The 20,845-nt window shown below is 36.4% G+C and overlaps 1 protein-coding gene across 2 annotated transcripts; it reads left to right on the top strand.

Moving 5' to 3' along the window:
* The first annotated feature begins 9,913 nt into the window (after positions 1-9,913).
* LOC112185963 (BURP domain protein RD22) lies at positions 9,914-18,059 on the top strand. 2 transcript variants are annotated; one of them, XM_024324313.2, is made up of 3 exons: positions 9,914-10,071; positions 16,638-16,773; positions 17,107-18,059. In XM_024324313.2, the coding sequence occupies exons 1-3, from the start codon at positions 10,030-10,032 to the stop codon at positions 17,874-17,876; spliced, it is 948 nt and encodes a 315-aa protein (XP_024180081.1). In that variant the 5' UTR covers positions 9,914-10,029; the 3' UTR covers positions 17,877-18,059. The 2 variants fall into 2 exon arrangements, with proteins under 2 accessions (XP_024180081.1, XP_024180074.1); XM_024324306.2 differs by having other exon boundaries at positions 9,916-10,071; positions 17,104-18,059.
* Positions 18,060-20,845: the final 2,786 nt, after the last annotated feature.

Here is a 20,845-nt window from a genome sequence, read left to right as displayed (position 1 = left end):
GTTAGCTAAGGTAGGCCTTTTTTTTTCTTTTCTTTTTTGGTACATGGGAATCAATCTATGTTGATTTCCAATTTTGAGATGCATGATTTCATGCTGGTCAGATGCAAACGAAAGATTGTGGTTATGACATGCAAGTCCCTTTTAAGAAGGATCAAGTAACGTAAATAATGATATCTCTCTTATTCACTGATTATGACTATTGTATATAAAAGGTGGAGAGATGAGGGGTGTCCATATCATCATGTAGCTGAAGTTACAAAAGGATCGATGATTCAAATTAACATCTTCATTGGGGGCAATAAATGGGCGGGGGGGTATATATTTATTGGAGGGCAATAAATGTTTTGAATTGATGTAATCTCTTCATTTTTTTTCTTAATCAAAGTTTTATTTGCCTAATTTTAGGGAGACTAATTCTCATTCCGGAGACCGAAAGGTCTATTGGGAGGCAATACAGGTCTATTTTGGTTTTTTTTTTTTTAGGGGCGGGGGCAATAAACCTCTCCAGCCTCATGAGATTTCCGACAACCCCTTTGGAGACTTCCGGCGAGGTTTCATAAACCTCTATTGCGTCTCAATAAAGGTTATTGGGGAGCAATACAGGTCTATTTAGGGGCAATAAACCTTTCTGGCGACCAATGAGATCTCCGACAACCTCTTTAGGGACCTTCGGCGAGGTTTTTAGAAAAGTCCGGTGGGTGGCTGCCAGTGATAGGAATTGGGCGGCCGGTTACTGAATTCCGGCGATTGTTGGCTAGAATCCGGCGACAGGTGACAGGACTCCGGCAAAGTCTCATATTCTCTCTTTTATTTTCTCTCTTTCTCTATGTAATAAAGAGGTGAGGGTAAAATATTTCTAAAAAATAATTATAAAAAAAATAAAATAAAAAAAACTTAATTGACTATTTGGGAATACCTTATTAGAGTCTTTATGTGGAAGGGAGAATTAAAAATACTTAATGGGGTAAGTGGGAAAAAAATCTCTAGAGTTAAGGTAAATGAACAAAATCCCTTAAGAAAGAAAAACAATTGAGCTAATAACTCTCAAATACACCATGAGGCTGTAAAGAAAGCCAGAAACCAACAACAGGCCATAAAATGGATACAACCAACTTGACTATCAAATTGATGATATGACATGCACATTGAAGGTGCAAAAAATCCCCATCGAAGCTCAATGTGTTCATGTTCCTCAGCCTTCTGTTCATGTATACAACAGCTAGGTCATTTGCACTAGCATTGTCCGCTGTGATAGTGAACACCCTATTGATATCCCATTCCCACTGTGATAGTGAACACCCTATTGATATCCCATTCCCTCAAACATTGCTCTAGAGCCCTCCCTATATCTTCCCCTTTGTGACTGGTAATTGAACAAAAGTTTATAATCCTTTTGTGCAACTTACAGTCGCTGTCCATGAAATGGGCAGTGACCACCATGTAGTTAATGTTCTGAATTGATGTCCAAGTGTCAGTGGTTACACTAACTCTCTTTGCATGCTGAGCAAAGATGGACTTCATCTTTCCCTTCTCAGATTGGTACAATTCCCACACTCCCTTGGCCACTAACTTCCTACTTGGTTGAATCCACTGTGGCTGAGCTTCATACAAAAACTCTTTAAACCCAAAACCCTCTACATGCCTAAAGGGAAGTTCATCCCTCATCTATCCTACCTTGATTAAATTTGTGATATTGTGGAGCCCCGGTTACATTTTCCCTACATAATATAGTCTGCTCTTTCTCGATAGGTTTCTCAAATAAAGGGTTAACCTTGCAATTTCTTCCATGTGATCAGCAAGAACTGGTTCCATTCTTTGAAATAGAGGCAGGAACTATTGCTTTATAGTAATAACATTGTGCATTATCGGGGTCAGGCTTGCCATCAGGGAGTAAAGGCCTTGTGAAACAGTCCCACACTCGACTCTGTTTCCTACCCTTTGTGGTCTTATATTGACACCTTCTTTTCCCCAACCCCGTAGTAGCTTCCACCGATTGAGGATCTGGATTTGGTGTTTCAGTTGGGGTTGGAATAGGAATTGAGTTAGGGGTAATGTTTTTTGCTGGTGGTAGAGTGTTTTGGTTATTATTTGGGGGAACACCTATTGATTGACAACTTGCAGTAACCATGTTAGAAGTTATGGAAGGGGATGAACAACAATGACTTCCTGACCTACTTGTAGAAGCCATGGTCTACAATGAAAACAAAAAATTTGTTCAGTTTTGATGAGTTTTATGTAAGGGACATTTATTCTGTTTTCTATGATGATAAATTGATAACTACATCTATTTAAATTAAAACCAATGGATGCATTTCATACTTTCTGACGTTTTGCAATCATGGTCAGTTCATACTTTTAGTAAATCACAATACTTATTCGCAATCATGTTCAGTTATACTTATTCGCAATCATGTTCAGTTCATACTTAATTCCATTATTTTCAGATGGTCACAATTCATGAATACATATTCACACATACTCTTACAAAGCAGTCAATACTCAATGTTCAATTCACACACTTTTTCACATAAAGTCACAGTAATAAGAGTTGCTTGAATGCAAAGTAAAATTTTAGCACCCATAATCACATACTTCTTACACACAAAGTCATAATCAGATAGTGCATGTATCAAAGAATCAAAACCCATCGAAGCACACATAAGTTTAGTTGCCTAATCAAAGACCTCGATCGCCTCTCTGCCTCTACATAAACTGATAAACTCTCAACTGAAATCCATGGTCAATACGTTGAAGCTTCAAAGGACTTTCCTACCAAAACACATATTAACATATATTAGATAACCACGATCAATTGCAAACAATCAATTAAAAAAATCAACAACAGATTACATTTTTTTCATACAAATTAGACTAAAAGGAGTAACAAGAGTACAAGACTAAAAGGAGATAGATTTTACCGAATTTTTTGTGCTCTGAACCACCACTTCAACACCGTATAAGCCTCTGAGCAACCACTTCAAAGTTCAAACAAGCAGCTGATCTAGGGTTGGGTCGAAGGATTTGGGGATTTCAAAAATCAAATGATATTGGGTTGAAACTTATGTTGGTGAGGTTCTCATCTTGATAGATCACTAGATCGTGTTTTTGGGATTCGATTGGCCAAAGTTTTGATACAATCAGGGCTGGATTCAAGAAACACTACTAAAAAAAACCTCATTTGCGACGCCTATTTTGCGACGGCAAATTGACCTTTTGCGACGGCAAAAACTTTTCGCGACAGCAAATTAAGCTTTTTGCAACGGAAATGTTAGCGTTGCAATAGGTGGCGTCACAAGATCCATTTGCGACGGTAAATTTCCGTTGCAAAAAGTATTTGCGACGGTAAATTTCCGTTGCAAAAAGTATTTGCGACGGAAAACTATTGCCGTTGCAATGGCTAAACTATTTGCGACGAGTACTTTGCCGTCGCAAAAAGATATTTCATTTTAAAAAAAATTGGGGTGAATTGGTTGCGACGGATACTTTGCCGTCGCAAAAGAATATTTCATTTATAAAAAAAATATATTAAAAAAAAAAAAGGTGTACATTGCACACCAAAGATAGTACCATCTGCAGCAAATATCATAAATTGAAAAATATTATGAAACCCATAATCTATAACCAACCAAAAATCACAATTCTAAGACCAGCCAAAGGTTCACTACTAGAAAAAATGGATTTAAGGACACTGGAAGTGAGTCCTTTGTTACATGATATATAAGCATCAACTTTTATATATATATATATATATATAATCTTCTAAATTAGTTGCAGATTTAAGATCTTCAAGATTAGGAATACTTCCTTCCAATTTGTTGAAGCTGAGATCTCTGTTATTGTTCTTCCAATTTGTTGAAGCTGAGATCGCTGTAAAATAATAACGAGAGGATGTTATAAGAACCCAAAGCTTACTATTTGGAGGCTTAACTGAGCAAATGAACCTCGTTAATCAAACTGCTATCGAGAAAGTCTAAATTGACCGTGCCTTGTGTACTTTTAAAATATAGTAGAATGAAAGATAGAAAGTAATGAAATAATAGTATTACAAGATATTCAATGCTATCATTGCTGATAAATCAGGAATAGGTCCAGATAAATTACAGCTCCTCAGCATTCTGCAACATGACTCCATATTAGCATTCTTGAGGATAAGCAAGGATTAGTCTAAAACTATGATGAACAAAAATACAACATCTTTTGGACTTGCAATCTTAGCAAGCTTGTCATATTACTTAAGTTTGGAAACACTGAACCCCCTCCATTTGAGTCGCTAATCCTTATGCATAAATGGCATCAGAAATTTTTAAAAAAAAAATCCCTGTGATATAAAGCTATAATGTAAATTGTTAACTGTAAATTGTTAACTTCCAAAACGCAGGACAACCAATTCAGCCTATTCACCATGGACTTGCATCTCTCAAGATACACAAGAACAGCCTGCTCTCTGTATTTACTTGAATGTGACTACTAGCATCTCAAAGTTAAATGAAGTTTTCTAAGTATAAAAGAACAGACTTCCGAAGCACAAGATAAGTAAAGGGCAAATCAAGTTGGAACAATGCCAGTATTTTATCTCATTTATCATTATGTGTACTCAACTACTTGTGAAATAGAACAAGAAATAGAAAGGAATAGAGGCAATAAAAAATAAACAAAAGGAACACTTTACAACTTCCAAGCAGATTCAAATTGATACAAACCTCCAAGGAGGGGAAAATAAAATTGGAACAAGAATGTTAGGCTTACTCTCATGTTCCAGTCCTATTCAAGCCAGCGTGTTACCCCATCATCTTCACCTACAATGGCCAGTATCTCGATGCTTACATCCAAAACAGCCTACAGGTTTATAAATCCAAAAGGTGAGGATAAAAATTGGAAGAAAATATTAAAATTTTAACAAAGTCACAAAGATCATGAGCTTATATCAGCTAAAGAACTGAGAATAGTATAATGTTAAATCTCAAGTAGAAGCAGCTCATTACAAAGTTGCCCTAAGAAAGACATCACAACTTTTGCACACTTGGGGCTAGTTAAGATGCAAATTTCAGCATGGTGTTGAAATCTGTTCCGCGGTTTGTTAACCCCCCCTAACATACTTGAAAGAAGCACAAAGTGCATGCATATGGAATTCCTATACACCAGTGATCTATCTTTGTTGACATGTCTAAAGTTGCGGGGAGGGGGAAGAGACCATTACTTTTACTATGCATCTGTATTGCAGTGAAAGAACATGGAAGCATATGCAACAAAGTAAAGGTACATACCAGTGAATTTCTACAGTTAACCAGCCTACACTCATCCAGAGAACCTTCCAACATCCAACTCTCCCAAACCTCAAAACTGTGACTTGTGAATACAAATTCCATTCTTCTATTTATCTGCAATGTGAAAATAGCATATGATTTTAATCCCAAACACGAATCGACATTTAAAGTTCCAGGTCAGCTTATGCAAAATTGTTACATCACACAAACTTCTTGGAATGAGAAATCAATAAAACAATGCTTATGGGGTCCAGTTGAACCATGTAGAAATCAAAATATTACCTGCAATAACTTTCCACCAGCAGCAAAAGATCGCAAACCAATTCCTCTTTCTAATGCATAAGAAGCTACATTAGTAAGCAAGACCAGTACTTTTGTACTCCACTATATCCAAACATTTCCAATCCTCTCATTTCAACTTGTTTCTTTAATGTTCTACTTAAATCACTGAGCTTTATCCATACGAGATACTAAGCTCTAGACCGCACTATTATCAGCAAAACCATATAATCCAAAATTTCTAGTCCTTTTCCTAAACTCAATTTCTATAAGCCTTGTATATCTTATCATATACCTGCACATGAGCTGCCATATCATCCAATTCCTCTCATTATATTGCCCACATTTTTATGTCCCTGAAACTAACAATAAAAAACTTAGTATAACCGATTCCAAAAATAACGAAAAACATATGGCACCACACAATATATATGTTTGAACAAGTTTCTCTACTGAAATCTTACCATATAATATCAAAACAGTTGATAGTTACAACATATTCATCTCTCATTATGAAGAGAACTGATTTTTAAAGCAACTGATATATAGCAAGACTAGCGACCTCTATTCATAATTTGGTATCCTAGACAAAGTTTACACAGATATGCTAACCTGAAAAGTATTTAGCAAAAAGATTCCACTTCAACACCACTTTTCCAAAAAACTAAATAAACAAACCCCACACATTATGTATGAATTTCATGCAAATGAAAACCGAAGACGCCAGAACCTGAAACTAATTAAACTAGCAACAACAAGCCAAGAGCAGCTACCATTAAAGAAAATCAATATTTTCAATCTCCAAAAAATTGTAAGTTAAATACCAAAGCATGGAATTAAAGAGGTATAGGTGTAGGCGCAACACTAAATTGATTCCCTGAAGTCATTTAGCCTAGTGAAAAAGTGAAACCAAGCTAACACCATGATTTTGAATCAAAAGAGATATTTCAAGATATGGCTGTCCTTAGTAAATACTAAAGGACCTAGAATTAGCACAAATAGTAAGAAAGTAAACACACTACATTTTGTCTCATAGCTTTGTATAAGCCATAAACTTACAAATCTTATTTTAAGTTGTATGAGCAATGTTTCCAACTAAAATCATAATCCAGCAAAATGTAAACAATACTACTACTTGAGTAGATAGACTGGTACATATACCATTTTGGTTTCATTATCATTCCCAGAGAACAATCTTCGTCGCCGTCGGAAGAGTTGGAAGAATCGATTGGTTTGGGTCTTTTCCGGTACAACTTCAGTGAACAATCATTTACTATTTAATAGACAGATCTATTTCAATTCCACCCTGAAACATTTCAACTTCACTGAGAAACTATTTATATATCTGATTTCTCATTTCCCATCAATCCAAATAAAAATTAATACAATCTAAAGCCAATGAATTAAGAAAGCAGAATACGAATGCAAGTAGTGAGAAACAAAACAAAGACTAACACCAATATAGCAAATCAAAGAATCAAACTCACAGTATCTACTCTACTTCAACAGAAAGTTCATCTACCTCATGGCTAGTCGCAATGGGATTTATCTCCTTCCCCAATCCTCCACCACCTCCGAATTCCAAAGCACTTTGATTTTGGGGTTGTTGAGTGCTTTGTTCCGCATCATCTTCGAAGCCCTCAACGCTTCCTCCTGTAGATTTCATATACTTGGCGAGAAACGTGGCCTCCTACAAAGTTGAGTCTTCGCTGCTGACCACCAGCAAGGGTTAATTCCAGAAAATTGGAGCAGCTTAGTCATCGATAGCGCAGGCAGAAATCCCACAGTGGCAGAGAAATCGACCTTGGAGACTGTCTAGGTGAAGATCTGAGTGCCGAACCCAATCGACTGGCTCCGACATGGCTGAGCTCGAAAATGTCCCCCTTCTTTAACCTACAGAAAAGTTGGGCGATGAACCCCTCCACGCTCTTCACAAATAACTCGAAGAGGCCCATAAAATCCTCACCAATTTCTCTCTCTATAGCGAAGGCCGAGAAGGTCACTAGGGTTAGGGTTGGGTTGATGAACGGGAACATGAGAGAGAGCTATGTGAGGACTTTCTTTTGGTCTAGAACTCTAGATAAGTCGGTGTTTGTTTTTGTTTTTGTTTTTTTTCGAATTTCATGCGACGGTGTGGCTTTGCTGTTGCAATTGGATTAAATTCTTACGACGGAAACACAATGCCATCGCAAAAATCTAAATATGTGCGACGGAAGAACAGCCGTAGTACACCCCGTCGCGAAAGCTAACTTTTTGTGACGGAAAAGTTTTCCGTAGCAAATTTTCGAAGCAATTCAGTAGTGAAATTATGGCTGGGTTCTTAGAGGAAGAGAGGGTCGAGAGAGAGAGGCTGCGGGCACAAATGACCTAATTAAACTGAACCCCTTAGGTTATCCCGTGGTCTCCAGTAAGATCCAGCGGTTGTCATTCATAGATGCTAGAAATCAACGGCTTAAAACATACCTAGTATTAAAAATAAATAAAAAATAATAAAAGTATATATATACGGCTGGTTCGGTACTACCATATATATATATATATATATATATATATATATATAATTCGACGTACCGTTACCGAGCCGAATACGTATATACGGTTCGGCAGAACCGAACCGGACCTTTAGCTACCATTTTTTTTGGCACCGACAGTGGCGGTTCGGCCGGTTTCCAGCCAGTTTCGGCAGCTCCGACATTTTAAGCCAGCCCTAATACTAACTAAGTCATACCGATTTAACAAGAAAAAAAGAGCTCCAACCTTCTCCGCCTCTCAACGAGTAAATACCCATGATGAAATCTGGTTAGAACTCCATTGTCACAATAGGCATTGATATTTGAGGAATGCTAGCTACCTTTCCCTTCTACCTTTCCCTTTCAACATTCCCCACTCAACAAATGACATGTGGATTCCACTACCACTTTAAACTCAATATTTATTACATTGAATAACTAATTCTATTTTTTCCATGTCTACCCTTTACAATCTTTTTATATATATATTTTTGCATTTATAACTTTTCCCTGGGTTTTTTGTTTCCTTTTCTGAATTTATAAAACATGAATCGATAATTTTTGTTTTTCCAAAGAATCTCTAGTACCAACTCACAATAAAGTTTCGATAATATATATGGTATATATATATATATATTAAACTCCCAAATTGCGCCCCAAATTATTTTGTTCTCTCCCTCTCTCTTAGGTTTCTTTAGTTTCCTATCAATTTCATTTTTAGATCTCCATTTCACAATCAGAGTTTTTGATTTGTCTTTTGTTGAAATATTTATCTGGTTTGATTTTGCACTTTTGCTTGATCCATCTATTATTTTCTGAGTTTAGTTTAGTTCTATTTTCTTTAAAAACAATTCATTGTCGATCTTGTTCATATTTTACATTCAGCCCATAGTTTGTAAAAGATATTTCCCCCACCAAAGAAATGAAATTGAACAAAGATTTAAAAATGGGAATGGATTTCAGAGTGGATGCTACAGAAATAGAAAGAGATAAAGAAAGATTTGATTGGACAAAGATTAAAAAAGGGGAATGGATTTCAGAATGGATGCTAGAGAAATAGAAAGAAATAAAGAAAGATGTGAGAGAAAGGGAAGATAGGTGTGGAGAAGTTTGACCTAGATGAACCTAGAAAGAAAAAAAACCACAACCCAGATTCTCAAAATAACAATTAAAAAAAATGCCAAATTAGTTAAGAAAAAAGAAATGCAAAATAAATTAACATCCTACAAAGTCAAAGTAAAATATAGAAAGAAAAAAAATGTGAGACATTTATTAGAAGGGCAAACGGGAAAAAAATAGAATTAGTTATTCAATGTAATAAATATTGAGTTTAAAGTGGTATTAGAATCCACGTGTCATTTGTTGAGTGGGGAAGGTTGAAAGGAAAAGGTAGAAGGAGAAGGTAGCTAGCATTCTTCTTGATATTTTGTCGTGATATCTACATCATTTCATTTTCTCTTTAATGTCATAGTAAAGGACCCCACGGCCCTGCATTATTGGTATTAGTGATTAGTGATATCTACATTTGAAAGAAGGAAGATGATGTATCATCGAGAGGCAATTTTTCTTGTACCCTACAAGAATTTGCATCAGTACCCTCACTGCCTTTAAAATGCCCATTCACGATCGAACACGTTAGATTTGATTACACACAGTTGATCGAGTCAAAAATTCACAACCATGACGGCATAGAACTTTGTTGTTAAATACAAAACTGGGTACTGTTTGATCACAAATTATTTGACCCAAGTTCTTTGGTTGGTTTCATGGTTACCACATAAAATGATAAAATCATCTAGCTATGTTCTCAATCCTTATCCTAAAATCAAGTTGCATATATGCAGCTTGCGCTGTTGCATTTAGAATTCGGTCTCTATATAAGCAGTCTGCACTCACTCCATTCCTTACCCATTCCCTAAACAAGAACTGCACACTTCATATCGATCAATATCTAGGAATACCGAATACCTATATGCATGGATCAGTTTCGTCTTCTTTGGCTGTTTGCAATTTTCTATGTAAGTCTTAGTCAGTTCACGAATTACGTACTCCATCTATCTATTGTCTTTAAAACACAATCTTTATATAGACACACTTTTTCTTTTTCTTTTTCTTTTTTGATAAATAGAACATATTAATAGCCTGCTCCGGTTCATAGATAAAGAATAGTACAGAAAACTACTCCATTGAAATATTTCTGCTCAGACTAGTCTATGTCCCATAAAAACACCTCGCCTTGCAGGTAATCTAGTTCACCTAACCTTACACGCCGAGCATGCAATTGTAGTACTCTAAAGCTAAATGCTTTCACAAGACTCATAGAGATATTCTTATAAGCATAGACATGGATTCAAATAAAACAACTAGATAGCTATGGGCTCCTGCTCTTTAAAAAGGGTCAGATTTCTTGACAAACTGAAATAGCCCAAAACCTGAGACCAAGCCCAAGAAGCCTAGTCCCAGGCCCAGGCCCAATCCCAAGGATACCAAAAACAACATAATAGGGATTAATAGCAGACTTTAATATGCCTTTGCCAATATAAACGCACACATGTTTCTTCTTTTATTTTATTATTATTTTATTATTTTTTTTATCAAGTATTATTTTTGTTTTGGTCTAAGGCTGCTTCTTCTTTTATTTTTTTGTTTAATATATTTATTACAAAAAGAAAAAAAAATTCTTTAAGTCATTCGCATCCTCAATTAAATATCTATTTCAAAAGGTATAGTGTATAGTAATTTTAGTGTGTTGTTGAATATATTGACAAACTACAAATATTTGATAATTTCATAAAATATATTATTTTTTCAAGCAAATGTCAAAAGTCATACTCGAATCTAATAAATTAATAATATTTAGACAAAAAATACAATTTATGTTAAATAATAAGTTTCTATGTTTAAATGAATTGTAAGTTTCTATTGGAAGACTCGTAAACTGAAAATGTGGATCGACAGGTAAAGAAAGTATGTTATACCTACTTTTTATATATTTTTTTTGGCAAAGAACATTATAGATATTTCATTAATATGGGGTAAAATCATAATGACCATTATATATCCTTCTACTACCATGTACAAATAGTCAAGAAGTTGTGATGCAGTAGATATCACAGTGATACATAGGCTGGGACCATTCATTCGACATGTCATGCTCACTTATTAAAAACGAATCTATTCAACTATGGCCAATAAGTACTAGGGCTGCCACTTGGTTTGGTAATTACCAAACCGACCGAATACCAACCGATGTTTTAAGTTTGGTAAACCGACTTTTTGGTAACTGAGACCGATAAAACCGAAATCGAAAATTACCGAAAAAGTTGGTTTGGTTTTGGTAAATACCGAATCTACCGATTATCTAAATATTAGCTTTATATACTATGACTTTCAATACACACACATGTATATTAAAAAATAAACATAAAAATTTTCATAATAGTATGAACATTATTACATATAATACATGTATTTTAAGTAACCTAGTCAAAGATGGTTAAATAACCTAGTTTTATTGAAAAGGACTCAAACTTGATGATATACAAAAGAAGGCTATAATTAGGAGATGAGTACAAAGTTTACGACTAAAATTGAAGAACCTAGTTTAGTTCGTTCTAATTTTAATTATAAAGAATTAGTTGTTCTAAAGTTGGTAATACTGAAAACCGAAATACCGAATTTGGTAGTTATGATTAAAAACCAAAAATTTTGGTTGGTAATTGGTAGCTCAATTTTGAAACAGAAAGCTTTGGTTTTGAAGTTAGTAATACCTATAACCGATTCGAACCGACCGAGTGACAGCCCTACCAATAACGCATAGTAATAGGCTAGTACAAGAAAAACTAACTAAAAATGGTTATAGAGCCCAATAATTTTTCCAGATCCAAGAACCAAGCCCAGAGTTCATCCCCCAATTTCCAGGCCCAACTTGGAGCTTGTCTCAAATTTGAGCCCGAACTCAGGGAGAATCCCATTAAGTCTAGACCACCGTAGATCCGTAGAAGTAGACTGCTGCTGCCATCTCAGGCAAACTGGAAGCCGCCATCACCAGAGAACATAGGACCGCCAGTCAGGCCGCCGCCATCGCCCTCTGTAATGCCACTAGATCTCTGAGTCGCTGCACCTCCATGAGAGTGTGTAACAATGGAGTTGAAGTCATCAACGGGAGTAGAGGGCGTTGCCCTTGCCGGATATGGTCGGAACCATACTAGCTAAGAAGACCGTCGACCATGTTAGAGGAGCATCACTGGATCGAGTCAAAAATAGACCGCCATTCTCAATGGGTATTCTTTCAAATGTTGGACGACGCAAACAGACGCCATGGATTCCAGCGCACAGTACACCAACCTGAAATAGGTTGACGAAGAGGACGGGAATTAGTGCAAGCACACGGGTGTGACTCTGATGACCTGGCCATTGACGGCTAGGGTTAGGGTTAGGGAGAGCAGATGGAATCTCTTTTATACATTTATGAGAAAAATTCACCAACGGTGTCTGGACACTTAGAGGACTTTCAGAATGATACCTGAACTTACAAAGTTATTAATGTGATACCTGGACTCATTTTTTCATATCAACGTCGTACCTACGACCAATTTCCGTCACGGGGCCGTTAAATTTTGCACGTGCGATGCACGTGAGTCACTTAATAAAGACAAAAAGACTGATTTACCCTCAAAAGTTTTTTTTTTCCTTTTCTTTTCTTTCTTTGTTTCTTTATTCTTCTTCTTCTTTTTCGGTTTCTTTATTCTCTCCTTCTCTCCTTGCCAAGACCACTGCTTTCGGAGAACCCACCATGGAATATGTAGGAAGAAAAATGGGGGAGAGCCATAACAACCTCCACCACTGCGCAATTACGTCGTCCTCCGCTGCTTCTCTATTGGGTTTGGGTATAAGGACTGCTTCTTCCTCCACCGCCAGCGAAATCGTGGAGGTTCGAGGCCACCGATTGGAAGGACCGCCATAGCAAGGTCTACACCGCCAAAAGCCCCAGGGACCACCGCGTCCGGCTCGGATATGACTGGCCCAGCAAGGTCGTCGATTGGGTCATCAAGAAAGCCAAAGCCGCAATCGACGAGCTGCCGCCGTGGAACCCAAACTTAATTTCTGTTCAGACAACATCTTCTTCGACGGTGCCGATATCCGTCGTGCAGGACACGCAGAACGCGAGCCTCCATTTCTCGATGGTGGAGGCTCCGAGTTCTTTGTCTGCTAATCGACGAGGCGCAATGGTGGGTAGCAGCGGAGTGGCAGAGCTGGTGAATTAGAACAGCTCGAAGTTGTCTGCTAGACTGATGAAGTTGCAGGTGAGGATGGTGTGGAGGTGGTGTTGCATGTCCGGAACGACGGAGAGGATGGCAGGGTGGGATTGGAGTTGTGATTTGAGAGTGGAGGGCTGGCAGGGTCTGAGTTTCTGATCAATGGTGTATAAAAGGGGGTCGGAAGAGAGAAGAAGAGTGGTGGTGGCTAAGTCGTCGGCGGCGGGGATGAACTCGGAGTGAGCGGCGAAGCCTCAGTGCAATTTCAATTTGCTGTAGGATTTGAAGTGGGGGGAACCATAAACATCTGCATGAAGGTGGATTGAGACACAGCGGCAATGTTTGATCGGCAATCGGCGGTGGGAATCGGACGAGCAAGATGATTTGAATCTTGATGATTCAAATCAAGGGAAGAAGAAACCAAAAAAGAAGAAGGAGAAAGAAAGAAAGAAGAATAAAGAAACAAAGAAATAAAAGATAAAAGAAAAAAAAAAACTTTTGAGGGTAAATCGGTCTTTTTGTCTTCATTAAGTTACTCACGTGCAAAATTTAACGGCTCCGTGACGGAAATTGGTCGTAGGTACGACGTTGATACGAAAAAATGAGTCCAGGTATCACATTGATAGCTTTGTAAGTTCAGGTATCATTCTAAAAGTCCCCTAAGTGTCCAGACACCGTTGGTGAATTTTTTCCTAAAACAAATTGAGTGCAAAATGTCTTTTTTGCCCTCATTTTTAGGCTCACGTGAGTCACACGTGCTCACAGTTGACGGAGACGTGACAGAAGTTCGCTAGAGGTACGACGATAATACAAAAAGTAAAGTCTAGGTATCACATTGATAAAATTCAGAGTTCAGGTATCATTCTGAAAGTCACCAAAGTATCCAGACACCGTTGGTGAATTTTTCCCTACATTTATATCACTTACTTTTTACGGTTAGGGTTAGTAAGTATGTTATACTTACTTTTTATAAATATAAATGTAATAAATAAAACAAAATGAGATTTTCGATAATATACCGTCCTCCTTTCAAAATCTAATGCAAGATGGTTAAATTTTTTTAACTTTCCATTATGTTCATGGTATTACATATTTGCAAAAAAAAAAAAAAAACATTTCTATCAGAAAAGTAGGAAAATTAACCATTGACCACAAAATGTGAAAAACACTGCCTTTTATTTTCCCTTTTATTATTCAAATATTTGTTTTTGTTATAATTCATTGTTTATATACTATTTCACATTTCAATAAAAGAAAATAAAAAGTCAATGGCACAAAATGCGTGTCAAGAGGCTACTAAGTATTAATTCATCTATACGTTTTAGACAAAACTGAGTAACTAAGAGCTTCTTTAGAAAACTCTTTATTTTGGCCCTTTAGCTATCTTGGAAAATATTTTTATTTTTATTTTTCATTTTAGTGGATGCACACAACTCTTTAGTGGTTCTCCATTATAACCCTAAATATATATATAGGTAAAATAGCTAAATTACCCATTAATTTTTCCCATGACTACCGATTTACTCCCTGATATTTCAATTTTAATTATTTACACCCTCACTTTTCTAATTGTTGCCGATTACACCCTATAGTTAAATTTTATACTTTCCATCCAATTTTTCTTTTAACTTGATTAGCACGTGAGGGGGCTTTTCGTCTTTGCAATTTTCACCCAAATAAAAGGGTGTTGCTATTTGTACCCAACAAATATCTTAGTGCATCGGCCAACTATAAATTTTTTGCCTCTAATCTTCCAATATTACCCTCATATATTAATAAGAAAAAAAATACAAAATTACTTTGTTAATCTTCTAATCATCCACAACTGTTTTTTTTTTCCTCATTCTCTCATCTTCTTCTCTGTCTATCTCTCAGTTATCTTCTTCTCAGCATGGCCTCTTACTCTTTGTTCCTTTTATCGAGATCACTCTAATACAATCCCAACTTGAATCAATCAAGATGACCTTCACATGCTTGTAGTAATTTTAATTTTCGTATTCCATACTATAATATTTTAGTTTGTTCAATGGGCCTCAATCTTTTGCACAATTCAAACCTCCACCTAGAATCATGGAATACCAAGTTCTCATATGAATGTTTGAAATATTAATGACCAGTTCGACCTTTAAAGAAAAAGAAAACCAGAAACCTCAATTATAAAAGATGGTTTCTCCTTCAGTGAATATGATCATTGATCCAATCATTTGATGTGACTAGGAAATACCAATTAAGTGATCAGTTGCAAGCTAACGACCAATTTTGAAATAAAGGGGAGTGAAGAAGAAATAAAGGGCAGTTTTATTTTTTCCTTCTTTTAACGAAGAACAATTTTATATTTGTTTATTTATTTCTTTAAAGAAGTGTTCGTTTTTTATTTTTTATTTTTTTGGTGATAGTTGAAAAGATGAAAAAGCCCCTCGTGTGCTAACCAAGTTAACCGAAAATTGGATGGAAAGTCTACAAAATAATGGTAGGGTGTAAATTGGCAACAATTAGAAAAGTACTGAGGGTGTAGATAATCAAAATTGAAATGTTAAGGGGTAAATCGGCAGCCATGGGAAAAGTCAGGGAGTAATTTGGCTATTTTGTGTATATATGTATATATATAATATATATATATATATATGTGTGTGTGTGTGTGTGTGTGTGTGTGTGTGTGTACAGGGCCCTTCTAGTGAGAGATTCATTGTTTTGGTATTTTTTAGGGATAGGGCATTAGACCAACTTTTCGATCATATTTTAGCATCTTAACTGTTCAGTTTTTAGGTCATAATATGTAGATCACCTCTGCAAATTTTCAGCCGAATTGATTATCATTAAGGCATTCAAAACTGCGATTTACAATTATATGTATGAACGGTTCAGGTTGGACAGATTCGATTCGCCCATTGATTTAATCTAGTTTGATACCTTAACGATCACCGATTTGACTGAAAATTTGCAGAGGTAATCTACACATTAGGGCCTAAAAACTGAACGGTTGAGATTGTGAAATATAATCGAAAAGTTGCCCTATCCCTAGAAAATACCAAAAAAAGGATTCCTTAGTGGAAGGGCCCTATATATAAAAGAGATAAGGCTCTCTATTATTATTGAAAACTTAAAATATTTATTTTAAGTTTTTTTTTGTATAATTTATAAATAACTTTAAATTATTATTATTAATTTAAAGAACAATATAAATTTAGAACTATCTAAACCGGAGAGAACTAATGCATACATATATTGAAATTGGCTAAAATTTGAGTGAAAAATAGCGAACATTATTTAAGATGCTCTAACTACAATACGACTCATATTGTAGTTAATTTGTGGCATGCGCGCAGGTGGCATCAGTAGTGGTGGGAATTGGGTATTCTAATAAGGTCGGTGATGGCAAGTCCTGGATGTCTTATTGGAATTCAACTTTGCCAAAATCTCCATTACCTTCCAAAGCTGTACAGCAACTTCTAAACCTTGCAGGTATATGCTATTTAGTTAATAATAATGTAACTTAATTAACTGAGTTTAAGGTAAATTTATTTTAAATTCAAACACGTACAAGATCTAGATAATCTTAAGCTAACTGAGCTTCTAATTAACGTACAGGATAGCTATAATGAGATTTTTTTTTTCCTTGAAGTATGATACTTCTAGAGATTTTAAGGAAAAAGAAAAAAAAATGTAAAGCTAAAGTTGTAAAAGGTTTTTTCATTTTTTAAAATTTTTTATGTTTAATTATAATTATTTCCATGGTTTTACGGTTTTACCAAAGACAAGTATGCTCATCAAAAGAATTGATATATTGGTCAGAAGGTGAAAGAAGTTACAGTGGGATTGGAAAGGATAGTGTAAGTGGCCGTGGCTGCGTCTGTTTTAGCTGTTATGGTGGGGGCTGTACAGAAGAAGTCAAAGTGAAGCCAGGTTTAACTACATACTTCCAAGAGAAAGATCTTCAGCATTTGGGAAAAACGGTGACGTTGCAATTCTTGAAACCCACAGATAACAACGCAACTCTTTTGCCTCGTAAAGTTGTAAAGTCCATACCCTTTTCAAGCAACAAGTTGCCAGAAATTCTAATATACTTTGGAGTGAAACCCATGTCGGCGGTTGCAGAAATAATGAAAAGCACAATCGAAGAGTGTGAGGCACCGGCAATTAAAGGCGAAGACAAGTACTGCGCAACATCGTTAGAATCCTTGATTGATTTCACGGTTTCAAAGCTTGGGAAGTACATCCAAGTTTATGCAACCGAGGCCGAAAACAATAACGAAAACAAACAAGAATATGGCATTGAGATTACTGGAGTCCAAAGTATTGGAGACAGCTCGGTTGTGTGCCATAAGGAGAGCTATGTGTATGGTGTGTTTTACTGCCACAAATTCAATAACACAAGGGCTTACATGGTTCCATTGGTTGGTGCTGATGGAGTTGCGAAAGTTAAAGCATTAGTTGTTTGCCATACTGACACCACTAGCTGGAATCCTAAGCATTTGGCCTTTCAAGTCCTCAAAATAAAGCCTGGAAATACAATCGCTGTCTGTCATTTTCTAGCCACTGCCGGTCTTTTGTGGGTTCCTATGTAATGCACGCAAATACAAAGAGCGGATATGTGTATTTATACTTTGGCCATAAATATAAGTAGGGATATATCTATCAACCTAGTCTTGAATTGTCAAAATGTACCGTGACCGTTTAGGTCTCCCAAAGTTTCTATTTCTGTAATTTGTATTTTCATATTATGTTTATCTGAGAGGTTTTTGATTTCATCCCCTCTCTTTCACTTTTTGCATATATTTCTCTTTTCTTCAACAAAAGATAAATAAATTTGCCGATATGTATATAATATGGTTTCTTAGATACGTATGTACTCCTTTGTATTGTATATGTCAAACTATCATGACTAACATTTTCTATCTCAATAATTATTTGTATATATTGATAATTCGCACAGAAGTCTACTCAGTACAAGCGGAAATTTGCTTTAAAACTGGTCCAAGAGTTGGCCAACTAGAAATGAAAGATCAACACTTTGAAAGAAATGGTCCCCAAGATGAAACCTAGCCAGTCACTGTAATCTGATTGTTTTCCAAGTAATCTCCAATGACTTCCAATAATGTTCCAAATACCACTAACAAGACCGATCAAGTCATGTAATACAACTCCTGAAACTCAGTTCAAAGTCAGACCCACAATTGCTACTAGTTCCACTTCCAACAACAATCCTGATTCCGAAACAATTATAGTATCTAGAGACAACCTAAAGCTATGGTCGCTCTTCTCAGACAATCAAACACAAATTCGAACTTCGTTCTTGCATCCTAAACCCTGCCTCAACAAACTTGTTGAAATCGAGGAAGAGATAACCACAACATTCTTCGAATCACAACTCACTACTCAACTCAAACATGAGGAATAATCGTACCCCATAACCATCAGGGAAAGTGCAAGAATCGCATACCTTTCGCCACGCAGAGGAATCCCTATGAGGTCGGCATGCAAGAGGCATAGCACCGTACCAAAAGGAAAACCAACTAGATCTGTACTTTACACACTTGATGAGCACATCAGCACCAAAGAGTAAATGATGGGGAACCGCTGTAGTCGGGCCATCACTCAAGAGGTACTAAGTAACATCAAGCATATAAGGTAACAAGATAAAAACAAGTCTATAGAATCTTTCAACCTAATGCTCTGATACCAAGTTGACAGGACCTGTCCCAGATTTCACCCTGAAACTTGAGGTGGCCCTGTGAGAACCACCTTAGAATAACTCCTACCGAAATTTCGGCACCATCACCCCTAAAAATGGACTACCCAAAACATGTAGAAAACACATTTACGCTTCTAAACAATCCATCATTATTCTCTTTGAGCCACCCTGCTCCCCAAATCACGATATCTCCTATTTCACAAGTACAAGTCTCAACTTAATAATGTCAATATCACAGGTTATCAGAGCAATTCTGATACAAAAGGTAAACAAAAAAAACAGAAAGAAGATGAATACGCGGAAGCTGTGCTGTTGACTATGCCTCGACTCCATGTTCACCCAACCTTAACTAATCTGGTTTGCAAACTGGGCATTTGAAACCGAAGGGCCCAGGAAAAAGTATTAAAAAACATGTTAGAGTGAGTGAACAAAATAAATAAACACCTCAATGCATGCAACTTTTATAAAACATATTTCTTTAAACTCGAAATCTCATAAAAACATATCAGCCCCGCTGGTTAATAGAAATCGAACTAGTGCTGCTAGTCAAGCAACAATAGAGTATGGGAAAGAAAGAATCACCATAAGACAAAGGAGCCTCCCAGGCTCTAAGCTCGACTACCACCCACAAACAGAGAGTAAGTGAGGAGGAGAACTAATAAAGCTCGACTACAACGTACGTGACGAGGAGAACTAATAAAGTGACCAAAGTATAGTGAAGAAACATTAGAAAACAATAAAATTCATAAGACTTCCCTAAGATCTCGTGAATGAAGTTACGAGTACGTACGATTCCTAGCCGTACTCGGAACATCTCATGAGAAATCCAAGTTATTTGTCGACACGTCCAACACTCCAAGATATTCTCAAATCGATAACAAATAGCGAGATAAAATTACAAATCATAAATCCAAATAATAACTATTTATCGGAGAAAAATCATTGAAAGCTCAATATCAAATAAAATAGTAACACAAATCCATTTCCGAAATCAGAACCGAGAAAAATCATAATCAATCTCTGAAAAATATCATTGAAAGCAAATCCACAAGAAAAACCAAAATCAAATTCCAAAATCAAATCATAATCTTGAAATATTATCCAAGCCAAATAATATCTAAAACTAATCAATGCTCGATAATTGAAACAATAATTGGATAAATCAATAGTTCGGAAAATATTTGCATGCATCATTTAAAATTAAAGGTCCACTCACAGTATACATCTAACATGGCAAAGCGTATGGATTCTTATCGAGCGATGGGTCAGTATCTCGTCCCGTACAAAATTACAATTTGTAAACAACGATTCAAAAGCTAAATATGATTTTAAAATGAAACCCCGAAAACCCCTTGTAAACCAATATCTTCATTTCTTCTCGGACTCATCCCAAACTTCACAACTACGATCTATTCGTCGATTTAAATATTCTAGAGTAGAATCAAGGGAAATCCAACGGTCAGATTCTCGTAAATCGACAACCCAAACTCCACCCTTCGGAAAATCACAATCAATACTAAACCTCCAATTTTTACAAAACACACACGAACATGCTTCACAAGTTACAAGGAATGCAACCAGTAAATTTAGGAGGCCAGAATCGATCCCCACGTGTCGCCGGCCAACCCCCAAACAGGGTTACAATACCAATATCAAAATTTTCATCTCATCAAGCCCAACAACTTTCACAACTACAACAAAGTCTAGAATTATCTTGATTGGCCGGAAATCTGTCCGAAAAGAAAGAGGCTAAATTCAAAACCCTAGAAATTTCAAATCTTCGATTCATGCTCCACACTTCAAATTGGATCAAGAGACTTGGAGGGTTTGTTGTACGTCTCA

Source organism: Rosa chinensis, chromosome 1 (genome assembly GCF_002994745.2).
Source record: "Rosa chinensis cultivar Old Blush chromosome 1, RchiOBHm-V2, whole genome shotgun sequence".
Taxonomy (NCBI): Eukaryota; Viridiplantae; Streptophyta; class Magnoliopsida; order Rosales; family Rosaceae; genus Rosa; species Rosa chinensis.
Note: the sequence above shows the minus strand (reverse complement) of the source record. Positions and strands in the feature narration are given on the sequence as shown.